The sequence below is a fragment of the Etheostoma cragini genome, chromosome 4, assembly GCF_013103735.1.
Source record: "Etheostoma cragini isolate CJK2018 chromosome 4, CSU_Ecrag_1.0, whole genome shotgun sequence".
Classification (NCBI taxonomy): domain Eukaryota; kingdom Metazoa; phylum Chordata; class Actinopteri; order Perciformes; family Percidae; genus Etheostoma; species Etheostoma cragini.
Window position 1 is genome coordinate 14,022,097 of NC_048410.1, and position 14,456 is coordinate 14,036,552.

General features: G+C 40.5%; 2 protein-coding genes across 5 annotated transcripts in view; both read right to left on the minus strand.

Moving 5' to 3' along the window:
- Positions 1-756: 756 nt before the first annotated feature.
- On the minus strand, positions 757-4,606 carry LOC117943684 (class E basic helix-loop-helix protein 40-like). The gene is made up of 5 exons (XM_034869964.1): positions 4,147-4,606; positions 3,961-4,024; positions 3,603-3,710; positions 3,067-3,190; positions 757-2,805 (listed from the first exon to the last, which is right to left on the minus strand). Exons 2-5 carry the CDS (start codon positions 3,982-3,984, stop codon positions 1,886-1,888), a joined length of 1,176 nt encoding a protein of 391 aa, XP_034725855.1. The 5' UTR covers positions 3,985-4,024; positions 4,147-4,606; the 3' UTR covers positions 757-1,885.
- A 3,230-nt stretch (positions 4,607-7,836) lies between these two features.
- Positions 7,837-14,456, minus strand: part of LOC117942774 (inositol 1,4,5-trisphosphate receptor type 1) — a 68,607-nt gene continuing 61,987 nt past the window's right edge. For 3 of the 4 annotated variants that reach the window (XM_034868417.1, XM_034868415.1, XM_034868418.1), the window contains 5 exons: positions 14,016-14,155; positions 12,963-13,128; positions 10,940-11,100; positions 9,913-10,074; positions 8,924-9,174 (listed from right to left, as the gene is read on the minus strand). In XM_034868417.1, coding sequence (XP_034724308.1) covers positions 9,088-9,174; positions 9,913-10,074; positions 10,940-11,100; positions 12,963-13,128; positions 14,016-14,155 — 716 coding nt within the window. In that variant the 3' untranslated portion in view covers positions 8,924-9,087. Of the gene's footprint in view, positions 9,175-9,912; positions 10,075-10,939; positions 11,101-12,962; positions 13,129-14,015; positions 14,156-14,456 lie in introns of all 4 variants that reach the window. The other variant, XM_034868416.1, reaches the window with a different exon arrangement.

Below are 14,456 nucleotides of genomic sequence, written 5' to 3' on the forward strand. Positions count from 1 at the left end.
AAATTGTTAAACTGGCTGAAATAGTGGATTCACTACAGCTCTAAAATCAGCTTGAAAATTATATCTCATGACAGCAATAAACCATGGTACTGAAACGTATGACTGAAAATGAACTTTAAGAGAATAGGTTTAGAAGAAACTGATGATATGGCCTTTGACTTTAGTTTGAATGAACACATTAGATATGGAATGAAACAATACTCACACAGCTCAGAAATGATAGTGGAAATAATAATAACATGTGGTTGAAGAGATGGTGATGTCAAGCATTGACATTGGATACGCTGGCCTGCGTGGAATTTAGAAATCTTTCACACAAGATACTGTAAGCCTTGTAAGTACAATCACATAGCTGAAATGTGCAAAGCAGTAAAATTTGATTGCACAATACATGTTATGGTGATTAGTAATTGTTTCGGTTTAGGTGTTTATAATGCTGGGAGTGTCGCAACTCTGGGATAATAATTTAGTATCATGAATCATACGGGCAATGAAAAAAAAAGAAAATGTCTCCCTGTCCAGGCTATTGAAAAGACGCAGATGAATCCTGATTATTGCCTCAGGATTAACCGAAACTGTTTACCCTCAAGTGCATTGACTTGTTGTTGTATTCATGGGCACAGACGGTTAACCAGCAGGGGAGCCGAGGCTACAGATGTGCCATTACATAAATGTTCCTGGTGACATGAATGCCGTGGCGCGCACGCACACACACTCACACACACATTCTCTTTCATATACAGAGAGTCAAAGCGATTTTCCACGGGAAAAAATACTTTAATACACTTATATAATGTATACCAACATTTATAGACAAAATATGTACATCAAACATCTTTCATGTAGGTCCTAAAATATAAAATCTCAAGTACCTCTTTCTATAGAAAACTATTCTTCGGATAAAACTTTTACATTCAGCTTCTCTCCTCCTCACTCATTTGACTCCAGTATTCATACATAGTACAGAGAATAAACATCTGAGATGTATCAACTTTTCACAAGTAAAAGGCAACAGCAAGAACAAACACCAGGTTTGACTTGAGCAGAAACAGATGTTGAGTATGCAGGTCCAGCACAGTGCTACAGTATGTACACAGTTTCTGAGTACACAACGTACAATTGTCCACACTCTGCCCACCTTCTATCCTTCAGGAGAGACAGAGTGCGAGAACAGGTATCAAAAATAGAAATGTACAAGAAGTCTATGAACAATAATTACAGAAAAGCCATCTTAACTGTCTGTTTGTCAATGAAAAACAAGACTTCTCATTCAGTGTGTTCATGTGGTGGCCCTTTCCTTTATCTGTGCACTGGGTGTACCCTTGCTTTTGTCTGTACACACTTAAGTAAACCCTTGTATCTAATGGTGCCAGTCATCCTGACCTAAGGGACATGGCAAGAAACTTTAGGAATATTACCGCTAACATTTGGTGCAACACTTTCTAAAGTACAAAAATGGCGTGTCTCTATTGGGACAGCTACAAGTCAGATGCATCAGTGTGATCAGCGTTTATACTTTAACAGCAGCGTCTAAAAATTATCTTTCTTTACATTCAACCAAGTGTGTGTGTGTGTGTGTGTGTGTGTGTGTGTGTGTGCAGAGCAGGTGTCCAGTTTATACGATACATTTGTAATACCAGCATTTAACATTCAAACAGAGCTTTGCTTTGCATCCTCCGAGTGTGGACAGATATTGCCTCTCCTCCATCTCCTCTTGATTATTTCTACAAGTCCTCTAGTTTTCTGTTTAACTTCCAGGCTGAGGAACAGAGGACAGGAATGAGGATGGATTATGGAAAGGCTCAGTCATGTTCTCATTCCTACTACTGTCTCTACTCCTAGGTACTAGAACAGGATAATCTCTTCATCTCTGTTCTCTCATCTCTCAGTCTTTGGTTTCCAGGCTGAGGGGTGGTACCTGCTTTAGTGCCTGAAGGAGGGCGGGGGAGTCCATGGGTGTCTGAGATATGGATGGGGCTGGTGAGCCACCCCTGGGAGACAACACCAGCTGAGGTGGAGAGGGTATTTCGTTGGACATGGTGGTTGCAGAGACTCCCAAGCCAGAGTAAATCATGGGTACAGACCCGGGGTACCAGCATTTCTCAAGCATTGGCAGGTAGGCTGCAGCCGAAGGTGGAATTAGGTAGAAAGGCATGCAGAGGGGATGTGGAGGAGTTGGATGGTTTGGTGATATGCTCATGTAATTGCCATAACCGCTAGAGGACGATGATGTAGATGATTCTCCACCTGAGAGCAGCTCATCCTCAGAGGACTCTCCCCGGGGTCGTTTGTAGCATGGCTCGTCATCCTCCTGCTTGATGCTGGAGCTCTGCTTCTCACCCAGCGCTCGCTTCAAATGGCTCTCCTGACCGTAGTAATCTGGACAGCCCTGTGGCGCCCCAGATTCGGTCTTCTCCAGCTCTCCCCCATAGCCGCTGTCTGTATCCGTATCACTGCCACTCTGCTCACTGCTCAGTGGAGCGTATGCCCGCTGGATGACAGGCACACAGTTCCTCCCATAGCCCTCCCTGGGTTTCGGGGGTAAGCTGGCGGGCATCTCCTTGTGAGGTTGGTGCTGGTGGTAGGCAGGGATTTCCTCAGGTTGAGGGCTGAGAGGAGTGTGGGGTCGGACTGGACTTTGCAGCACCTCTGCAGCTAACTTGTGAAGGTGATTGATCACATGGGAGGGTGTGAAGTCTCCATCAGTCTCGTGATTGCCCAGAAACTGAAGCATCTCTTTGGCACACATGTGGAAACCAGAGCAGAACAGCTCCTCTGACTTCTCCTGGTTGACAGAAGACTGCTCTGTAAAGACAACAAGAAACCACACCGTCAGAAATTCTGCAATTTGACACAGATGTCTCTTTTCCAACAAATATAGATATAGAAGTCACTTATTTGCCTGTAGTTCTAATCTGCATAATCCTGCTATTACAAACACACCTCGGTCATTTGCATTCTGTCCAATAAAACCATCCTGCTGCATGTGCATATTTGGGTGTGTGTGTGAGTGTGTCTATGTGTGCGTTTGTGTGCGTGCGTGTGTCTGAGTGATCTGCAGCTCACCAATTTGCATGCCATTCTGTAGAGCGAGGATCTTCTGCTGCTGTTGCTCCAGAAGAGAGGTGAGGGCTTTCACGTGCTTGAGCGTAAGCTCTAAAACCACAGCCTTCTCCAGATGGCCCAGTGTCTGTAAGGAACACACACAGTCAGCACATCCTCACCTCTTATATAACACATGGAGACTACGCTTTATTGCTCATGTACACATGATCTTGGCTCTCTGGTCATCAAAATACTACAGGAGCAACCATAAAGACAAAAATAGTAAAGAAATAGGAAATATTCAATATATCATACGCGATATGAATTACATTGCAATTACTTTTATTGGCTATTGTATATATATGTATATATATTTAATAATTAAATCCCCAGTTTAAACAACGATACATAACAGAAGACATATCCTCTTTAGTGTAAGCTTCCAGTCACTGCTGACGCACTCAGCAAAGAGAATGCGATGTCACTAAACAGCCACTCGGCGGTGCATGTCACTACAGTGAACCCCACCATCCCTCCCAGCCACAGCATGAACTTACAGTGAGTTTCAGGTGCTCTGGTAATAAATCTTTCAACTGAGCGATGCACTCGTTTATCCGGTCACGCCTTTTCTTCTCAATAAGTCTGTGAGGCAGTTTGTAAGTGTCCTGCAAGAACAAACGACATTGTTGGTTAAATTCAGCTGATCTGAGAGCACACAGCCCTAGTTGTTTATGATAAGAGGCAGTCTGATAGGGAGGACTCCAGGAGTTATGTCATAGCAGAAATTAGCACAACCATTTATGGGACTACTGGGCAACTGCCAGCCTGGTTCCTCCCTTGTAGGCTACTTCACACCCTTTATTAACATATTTGTGGTTAAAGCTTGACATGCTGGCAACAGGCAAAAATAATAACCTTGCTCTCCTCTCCTCTCTTCATTCCTCGTCAGGGTTTATAAACATACATCGGGAAATCCATCCTAAAGAAATACCAAGGGAGAACAACAGTGAGGGATGAGGTAATGGTTTGGTGAAGTATGATTTAGACAGGCTACAGAAGTTTGCGGAAAGCATTTTGTGAAAGTAGAAAGGTCTCCCTTACCCCTGCACGTCTGGCAGATCAGCCTGGTGTTTGGACAGAGGAGGCGGTTGCGCGCTTGGAATTCGCTCCATTGTCTTTTTTTTCTTCTCCAAGTACGCAGTAAACTCGAGGTACTTTTCCAATGCAGTCACAAATAAAAACGCATCTATTTACTCGTGATGAAACAAGTTGGCAAAAGTAGCAGTTAGTGAAATGCACTAAAATAATTCCCAAAAAAACGGTAAAGGTTAGTATTAATTTCTCAGTATATTTATTACTTGTCGTACTAATGTAACGGTTATTTTGCGTGTGAAAATATGTTCAAGTTAGTCCATGCGATTTCCACGCCGCAATCGTGCTGCTGAGAGAAGGCAACCCTGTTGGTGGCGCGATGGAAAAGTGGGGAAGGACAGAGCGACGAGTTAAATAAACCCTCTGACTCTCCGCTTCGCCTGACCTACCTCTGTCACATGAGGCTCACGTGTTAAACGGTGCTGTATCCTCGGCGGAGGGACGGCCCTCTTTCTACTGATAAGGGGCCAGTGGGCGGGCGGCAGTGGACGTCAGAGCGGGGGCGGCGCGTGTCCGATCTCGTGTACCACCATGCTGAAGTGTATGGAAACAAGGCTGCGTGTAGCACGGCGCGGGAAACGTGCTGGCAGCGAACCAGTGCACAGGATACGGTGTCTGCTACTGCCGAGGAAGATATACAATGCATAGCCTAGGCCTACCATAGTAACTACTATACTAATAATATCCTGCAGGATTATTATAAAGTAGTAATGCTGCAAAATGTCATCAAGTTAAGCGAAATCATTTTTTTTTAAACTTAGTGCTTATGAGTGTTTATGATGCATCCATGTTTATATATGTATACATATATACATAAATATATATGCATACATATATAGACATGTATAGTTTTATACTCACCATTTCATTAATTATGTAGGAACAATAGCAGATACACGTGCACCTGTGCGTGGATGAGTGTGTGGAGTGTTTGAGTGTTTGTTGTCATGAGGCAGTGTCGGCTGTCACGTTGATCTCCTCATGGCCCAGGGAGCCTGCTGAGCGCGCGCGTGCAGGCCACATCCAGCTGCACCTGTCTGCTGTAGGCTGTAAGCACAGATCCCTCTTGTTTACACCATTTTTAAAATGCTGACTTTCATGAAGTAATTTTGTCTTGCAAATAAAAAGGCGTGTACAGAAAGGGTTGTTGACAGTTGACACATGGTCATGAGACCTCAATTTCCCTTTACGAAAATAACTCTCTAAGGACCCCAAAGTAATGTTTAAGAGTTTAACAGCCTTTAAACTCGCCACTGAGTACCACATATACATTAACATAATTTTGCTCTATCATAAGAATAGGATATTTTGATGTAAAAATACAATAGGGTTTGAGTATGTCCTAACGAATGTAATAAACAAGCACCGTTCTAGACTCAGTTTAGACTATTGCAGGTCTACAACACTTATAATCAAGGATAATAAATAAATAAGTTTGTTGATGTCACATGGGAACAGGGAGTGTGACTTCACTTTTGGGTCACAATAATCAAGGTTAAGAAATTCCTATTCTTAATCACATTAAAATGAAAACTAGTTGGGAAAAGCATCCGCACACTTAAGTCTGTGGCAAATTTGAGTGTGCGGATGTTTTTCCCCAGTAGTTTTATTCTCTTTAGTTCCAGCACCTCAGCCAAGCCCGAGCAGCTTTTTTTTTCTTTTTAATAATCCCTAATAATCCATAATTTGTTCTTCTGCTAGTTAAAATCAATGTTGATTAATGTCCTCCAATTGAAGCTAGAATGATGGATGTTTTGTGAAGCTGTAAACAAATATCTATCATAGGAATTATGATGTGATTGGAGAAAGGCTGCAACATTTTCTCCTCCCTCAAGTTTTTTCTTCTTCCATGTGGCCACATGTCCCTCAGGACTTTTGCCTGGAAATCACATTAAGCTAAATCCCTGCAGTAACTGAATCCTATGAACTCCTCTTTATGGTCTTTTTGGGACAATTGGTTGTTTTTTCAAGATAGGAGCACAAAATCCAGTCTCTCAAGCTATACAAACAAAAGACAGCGTGGCAGCATATATTTAATTTTAAGAAACAACTGGTATTGGTTCTTGCATGTATTTCAAATCTCAAATACATTTGGCATACTGGACCATTTAGATCCTGTCACAGTTGTTTTCACAACCATCAGATCCATCAGCCTCCAAACTTTGGCTGTCATAATATAACATCTTAGGAGACTGAGGAGCAAATCAACAGATCCTATTATTATTATTATTCCAATCTATCATACTAAGTGTAATGCAGAATGGAATTGGTGCATGGTACAGTTGTCTCTCGGTTCAGCCAGGCCGCTATGGATCCGCTCGAAGGTTGTGGCTCAAATACTTGAGTCAAGTTTTCACACTGCATAGACTAAAAGAATATTGTCTCTTGCTGATACAAATGTGATTGAATAAGTTTAGGAATTCTTTTGTTACTCATCTTTTAAACTACTAAATGAGAGTTTGGGTTCTGAATAGGCCTCAGTGTACCTGGGTTTACTGTAAACAGGAGCAATTAAATTGTTTGCTCTGCATCCACTTTTTGTAATGTCTGATGTTATATTTAGTGTTCAGAGTATGGTTTTGTTGTGCTTCTAAATGTTGCGTTTTGAATTTATGTCAAACAATGTATGTGTTGGAACGTCCACTGCAACAAATAGTTTAAGAAAAGTAGCTTCTTTCCCATTATTAAGAGAGGGTCTTCATTCAACTGGTTCGAGCGGAGTCTGTTAGAAAATTCCTTGAGAGTAGTGAATTAAATAGAAATGGGGTGACCAAAATGACCATAACACACATCACAGTGATGCAGCTGTAATTAAATAGCAATGATGGAAAGCCCCTCGAAGACAGTCTGGGCAAATGTAACACAATTTAAGACTGAATTTGATTAAAATTAAAATCCCGATAATGGCACCTTTGTTTCAGTTCACTTGTATCTTGTAACATTCTTGGAGAATAGTATGGAAAACAGCTTTTGCCCCTCATTTTTTTCATCACAAAGCCAAAGAAGTATTTATTCTGTTTGACAAAACATTTTTCATAAAGTTGAGATGTATGTTGATAAAATGTTTAATTGGACACAAGCTTGCTAAAAATATTGTATTTTTGCAAGATGTTTGTAAGCAATTTTGTCAAAAGTGTTACAATAGGCTATTTAAAAAAACAAACATTCTAAGTAAAATTATTTTCCGGTGCAAAGTATATTCTTAATAAAAACTATATTTATAATATTATGTCAGTCTTCAGAAAGAGAGGCAGTTGTACAATTAAAAAAAATCTATGTATGGTCCATTTGGGATGTGATAAAATCGAAAAAGGTCAAATTAAAAGTAAAAATGTGCAAGTGTTGTTTTATTCAACATTCTTACATATTTCTTCATAATAAGATAAGTGCACTTCCTCATTTGAAGATTTCAGAGTTCATCTGCCAGCAATTCCCAAATTTATTTCTGCGAGGCTCTTCATTCATCTGACTGCAGACCTTTTTTAAATTATTCCACTCAAGTTGTCAACCAATAATCAGTTAGATAATAAAATGCCAACAGCTTCATTAACTTCAGTCTCGCACTTCTGGTCATGTCTTGACTTCCACACTAATGCGGATAACATTTAACACTGAGCCATAGTTTATTTCACCCACGGATTATTTTACACACTTATTTATTTAAATAGACTCCAAGAATGGAATGTACAATTCAGACACAAACCATATATTAATATAAAAGTCTAGTGTGGTCAAGCAGCACTCCAAATGATATCTATTATTAGTCTTACCCTCACATACCCTCAAACAGTCATTATCTAGTGGGTCTTTTACAAAGTGAAATTCTTTTGTGTGCTACACAAAATATCAGTGCTTAAGGACTAAATGAATAAATGATGATTACATAATTTAGTGCAGAGAAGAATACATCTAATTTAACTAACATTCTAACATTTGTCCCCGAATCCTATGAGTGTAGTTTTATAGTGTGCTTCCAATGTGATTACACACTGTATTACTATTATTCATCACAACATGGAACCAGCTTCAGAGCGAAGCAGTGAAGTGGTTGGCTCCTTCTCCATCGTAGGTCCATACTGTTTGTTATTCAAAATAATAGTTATAGAAAAGGTACTAACAGGTCAGTATTATTTCTCTTTATCAGTAATGTCCCCTCAAAAGCCTTTTTAATCTAAAGTGACCTGGAACGAGTAGAACCTTCACTTGAGATTGCAAAGAAATGTGAAAGTGATAATGAATGAAAAACGGAATACTGTATGGGTTTTATAACAGCATTAAGAAACTTAATAAAGTATGGTGACCTCTTCAGGGTTGCTTACCGGAGTAGTTTGTCTCCATATTTTAAATATAAAATCAAATACCAGTTTCCAAAAAGTTAAGTCTTTTTCAGACATTGTATGCTATATAATTAAGTATTTCTGTTGCTGTCAGACAAAAGCAAAATGAATCCATATGACCTGAGTTTACTGAGTCAACACTGAGGATTAAAACCTCGATACAAGGCCACTTGATAGTAAAACCCCCTCATGAACAATGGCGGAACTTTGGCATGTTGGCAATGGGGGAAAATGCAGAAGGCACTTGGGGCATTAAAGCTGAAGTCAGTGTTTTCATCTCCTAAACCCACAGGACAGGATTGAGGCACTTGGTGCACACTCCACCCACACAAACACATCCACACTACAGAAGTTATCTAAGTAACATACTCAGATAACTTTCACTTCAAACAGACACTCAGAAGCACAAATGTTGTAGGTGTTTCTGGTGAAGTACACAGTCAGACATCAACTTAAATACATACTGGAGACGGACATGATTTGGCATTTTCCTGTCTAACGTGGTGCACTGACAGGATTGCTTAGGCACTGGTGAAACTGGCCCCACGGGCCCTCAAGCAGGCTGCTGGGGATTAATGTTCATGTGAGGGGGGTGACCAAGAAGACCAATTCGTTGCTTCTGCTTCCTCTGCTCTGTCATCTTCAGAGGGAAACAAAAGCAGTAGTTTAATGAAAGTGGCAAGCTAGCAAACATGGATGAAAACAATGGAGGATTAAAAGATGCACAAAAACTGAAGAGTAAAAATGACAAACTGTGGTTTTACGGGGGTTAATTGGTGAGCTTTAGGGTTGTTGGTAGGTGTGTTTTTAGGGTTGTTGGTAGGTGTGTTTTTGTTAACCTTGGGACAGAGCAAGGCTAAATGTTTCCCTGGGTTTCCAGTCTTTATGCTAAGCTTAGCTAACTGGCTGCTATAAGAAGCTTCCTATTCACTGTGCAGACACAAGAGTGGTGTCGCTCATCAAACTGTATTAAAGCGTATATCTCAAAGTGTCAAACTTAGTCTTTTAAGACTCACAGGCGAAATGTGTGTGCCTTAACTATTAAATTATATTTTTAATTTTGTTAACCTATTCAAAAGACAGCTGTCATTGCATAGTGTGACAAAGTATGGCGCATTTTTAAAAACTGAAAACAAACTAATTTAGATAATTGCCTAGGTTGTCTAAGTCACTCCCCAATAACTCTTTCTATGTTATTGTTCATTAAAACGTGGTTGCCTACTAAATACAGTGTTAGTGTTCTGGTTGTCAATAACTTCAAAATGGCTGTACATTTATAAAAACGTCTCAGAAAAGCTAGCTGGTTCAAATGTAGGTAAAAGAAAAATAAATCATGGGTGATATACTCGAAAGGAGGTAGGCCATGATTTACTGTCACCTGCTCCTTGAGCTCAGTCAGCTGTCCAGACAGGTTGACCACCAGCCTCATGGTTGACTCCAGCTTCTCCTGCAGGTTCCTGATTTCATTCTGCTCCCCCTCCGCATCGCTGCTGACCAGTGACATGGCGCGCATCCGTGGGAACCAGTCCAGGTTGTGCTCCTGTGGTCGAGCAAGCATATCAGCCACACAGTTGTGTAACTTTACTAAAAGTTAAAGGAAAATTCCGGTCGATTTTAACATGTAGCTCTGTTGTTCGGAAATTTTTAGTACTGTCAGTAGCAAGAAAAACAAAAACAATCGGTGCTAAACTTGCCCTGTGTAAGCCTGTTCGGTGCTAACTCTAGCAGGGGGATAACACGGTGTAGGCAGCACTAATTGTTTTCATTTTTCTGGCTATTGACAGCACTCCAGATTTCCAAACAACAGAGCTAAGTGTTGAAAACGACTGGAATTCTCATTTAATGAAGCTAAGTTATGTCACATAAAGTATTGTTCATTTTAACAAGAAGGTGCTAGTGTTTTTCAATAAAGTGCATACATCTGAACTCCAGATGACACTCATAGACTCCCGATAGTCTATGCTCTGTTTCAACAATTCCTTATCATGATGATCATGTTTATGTAAGATATTTGATCAGTTTTAGGGTTAGACCGCACTCATGTACCATCTTGTTGACTTCCTGTTTGTCTGCACAGTCTGTCATTATTGTTGTGAGCGGCATGTCTGTCAGTTGAGACTAGAAAAGAGGAACACTTTACTGTACTAAGGTGTGGGAGATGGGCCTGTACAATTTTACGTGTCTGACTCAATAGCATGAAGTCTATTCAATCACAGTTACTACAAAAAATATGACACAAAGGTAGACGTCCATCTTACTACCCTTTCATTCAGGTTTGCTGCACCAGACTTTAATCTACTCCAAGACCGCATGGTCTAATACTTATTGTAACCTATTTACAAAAAAAGAAGGCTTTCACTGAGATGGTGGGTGTGTATTTTTGGGTTTCTGTCCTTTTCATTTACCATGATCATCTCAGCCACGTAGCTCTCAGGGCCTGTGTATTCGGTGGAGTCTTTAACTTTTACCAGCACAATAAAGAATAGGTAGTGCCACATGTTGTGCTCCTCTTTGATGTGCCCTTCAAAAGTCACAGTCTTGTTGTCAAACTTGTCCCGCTCCAGGCCTGGAAAGTGACAAGAAAACAGTAAGTTAGGTAAACATATGCAGTCAGAACTTCTCATTAGTGTAAAGGTCAGAGAACAAATAACATAATTTAACCAATACGAAAAATGCCTTTCTCACGCTCAACAACCCAGTAGACATAAAACATAAGATGTACATAACATCCACAATAATGACTCTTTAAGAACAACGACGTACAGCTCACTGGTTGTTTTTGTCCCTAAAAGTTCTTCAAATACATATATTTTGATTGTATATAAATAGTAAAGGGAGCTTCCATCAATGATACTGGTGTAAACGAATGATAACAGACAGAGAACAAACCTTGGGGGTCTAGATTTAAACATGCAAGGGGCATCTCTAGATTGAGTTCATATTTAGACCCATGTTACAGGACAGTGGCGGACTAAGGCTGTCTGAGGGTCAAGGGAGGAAAAAAAAAGTGGGCACCAGCGTGTGAAAACTGTTTTAGCATGTAGGCCACTGTATTGTGTTTTCTTAAGGCCACTCTAGAGGGCACGTCATGTTTCATCTAGCGTAGGGGCATCCATGAGGACACTGTTGCTGTGTGTTTTTTTTTCCCGAACATGGGAAACCAAGGACTTGAGAGAGCTGTTTAGTCAGTTGTTACAGTCAACCAGTTCCTCTTTCCCATTTTTCCAAAAAAGATGGAGAGTGATGTTGAGCCCGATTCCTTAAAGAGAAATTATTAAAGATAAGAAACTCCAACCTGCACAAAAAGTCCATGACATAAACCAGTCATTGGATACAGACCCAAAGGAATAAAAACGAATACAAGATTGAGAAAAAGATCGATGGCTTATAAAACCAAGCTGGAGAGCCACTTAAGCCTGCGTAGGTCGACTCCTAATCTCTGCATCTCCTGTTCCCTTGTGGTTCATCTGGAAACCATAGAGACGGCAGCTCCCCCAGTGGCCTGGCCTTCTTAACATGAGTGAGTCAGAGCTGATGGCTGGCTGGATGACATGATACTGTTCTTGTTCCATATGCTTACCACTTGTCCTGACTGCCTGACCCAACATACATACACACATACATACTCATGTCCATGTACTGCTGGGCTCACACACGTACCAAACGGTCCCACATACATTCGGCAGCATGTACTTTTTTTTTTAGACACTCACAAATATAATGTACATATAAGGAAATGCAGATGCCGCAACACAGAGGGTCAGAGTATGGGTAATCAGTGAAGTTGCACAAAACATATGGTGTAAAAATTAGTGTGTGTGAGTGAGTGGGAGAGGTCTGTGCGTGTGAGACAGACATGAATTATGGAGGCGAGCAGTGCAATAGCAGGAAGCACTCATGACTCAGCCTTCTTTGGAACGACAGCTAAGTAAAAAGGGGGAGGAAGAGAGGACGGGGGACTGCAGCAAAAAACATGCACCTTAACAGACAGAGCTGGATTGTGATCCTGACACTGAGAAGCTGTTGGTTTGATTCTCATTATGATATCGTTAGGAAAATATTTCAGCAAAGACTGCGTAAAGCTTGGCAGAGAGAGCCATGCTACAAAGGATAAAAGCTTGAAGTGGCACATAACTAGTAAAATATGTATGTCTAAATTAATGAACAATGTTGCCAACTTAAGGGCTGCAAAAATATATTTCCATTTGTCAATTTATTCAAGTTCTTTTTTAATTAACTTAAGATTAACCTATACTGTATAGTGTCAGGAAATAAAGACATTAATGCAGTGCTAGTTTCCAAAATCCAAAGTATTGTCTTAGAATTGCTTATTTTGTCAATATAATAAACAATATAAAACATAAATGTTTTGCAACAAACAAAGAAATTAGCCTACGACTTATCAACAGATCAGGTGAGCAGTCTCACCGCAGATAAAGCAGGTAGTCTTCAGGACTTCTTCTTTCTTTTGTTTTTCACTCCTCAGGTCAGCAAAGGTGTCAATGATAACACCAAAGATGAGGTTGAGGACAATGATGATGACCATAAAGAAGAACAGCAGGTCGTATATCACTCTGGCTGCAAACAGTGGCTCCTGTTGAAAGGAACAGGAAATAGAGTTAAATCTAAAGGCGCACAAGAGTGATTTGTGTATGGGAAGTGTTCCAAGGTAAAAAAATAAATAACAGATCATAGTCATTAGTAACTTTATTTTGACAACAGAGTTCAATTAAGAGAGAAAGGGCAGGTCCTCACATTGACCGATGTTGGGGACAATGTTATTAGTTTAAAACGAGGTTAACCTTCATCATCATGGATGTTAATGGAAACACAAGACCACAAGTGCAAACTGCCAGATGCTACAGTTTAGTAACAAAGAGCAGAAAGCCGAGCAACCTGATGCATCCTGGTGCTGTCTATGTAGGACACAGTTTAAAAAGGTCCTAGTAAAAAAAAAAAAAAGAAGGTATATTTGACATCATTAGCCAATGGATCTAGAATGGACTTCAATGCCTACATACTGCTCTGTAAATACATTTGTCAGTAATTTTCCATTTTTAGTTCATCCTCTTTAAAGTAATGGTCACCAGGCTAAAGCAGTCACACAATCACACATATTCAAGACAAGCTTGTTCTGAAGCAACAACGTAGTGAACCACCCGAGTTGCAGGGTGTTGTGAATGCATGAGGAAGATTTACACATCCTCTTTTGACATAATTTGTGGTTGAGTCGGAATTCGTTGGAAATCTATTTTTGAAGTTCAATTCTCAGACAAGGCGGAGGCTTTAGGGTTACCCTAAACCAGCTGTAAGAAACAATTGTGAAACCTCAAATACAACGCGCAGTTGGCTTGCAGCCAACTCACATGACCCACGCTGCAGCTGCTACACCCTCTCAGCCCGGATGTGTGCACGTACGAACGCACGCATACACAGTACTGTCAGCGCAGGGGCCTAATCAGAATTACTGTGTTAGTGTACCTCTTTGGAAGGCTTGCGGAGAACATCCCCGACACCCCCTCCACTCCTCAAGCCATGACTCAGCACGGTGACGATACACATGAGTAGAGAATCGCACGTCCGCTCCATGTCGCTGTCCTCCTCACTGTCATTCCCAAAATCTGAGGAAGCAGAAAGAAAATCTTGATTATAATCATTTATGAGGCTGTTAAAAGTACAATTTATATATCTTTCGTAGGTGTGTATTTGTTTACAGACCTTCAAAAAACTACACAGCACCAGAGAACATAATTTAGCGCTTTATAAACTAGTATAACTGAGAAATCAGGACCACTAGGACCTATATTTTTCAGTTTATGTAAGATCAAAAGCATCAAACTGTGGCTCATACAGTGGGTACGGAAAGTATTCAGACCCCTTTAAATTTTTCACTCTTTGTTTCATTGCAGCCTTTTTCCAAAA

Coding starts and splice junctions, on each gene's coding strand:
- LOC117943684 (XM_034869964.1), bottom strand. CDS start 3,984: ATGAAGAGAGGAGAGGAGAGCAAG. Junction 3,711..3,960: donor AGAGAGGAGAGGAGAGCAAG/GTTATTATTTTT, acceptor TTGTTCTTGCAG/GACACTTACAAACTGCCTCA. Junction 3,191..3,602: donor CAGAGCACCTGAAACTCACT/GTAAGTTCATGC, acceptor TGTTCCTTACAG/ACACTGGGCCATCTGGAGAA.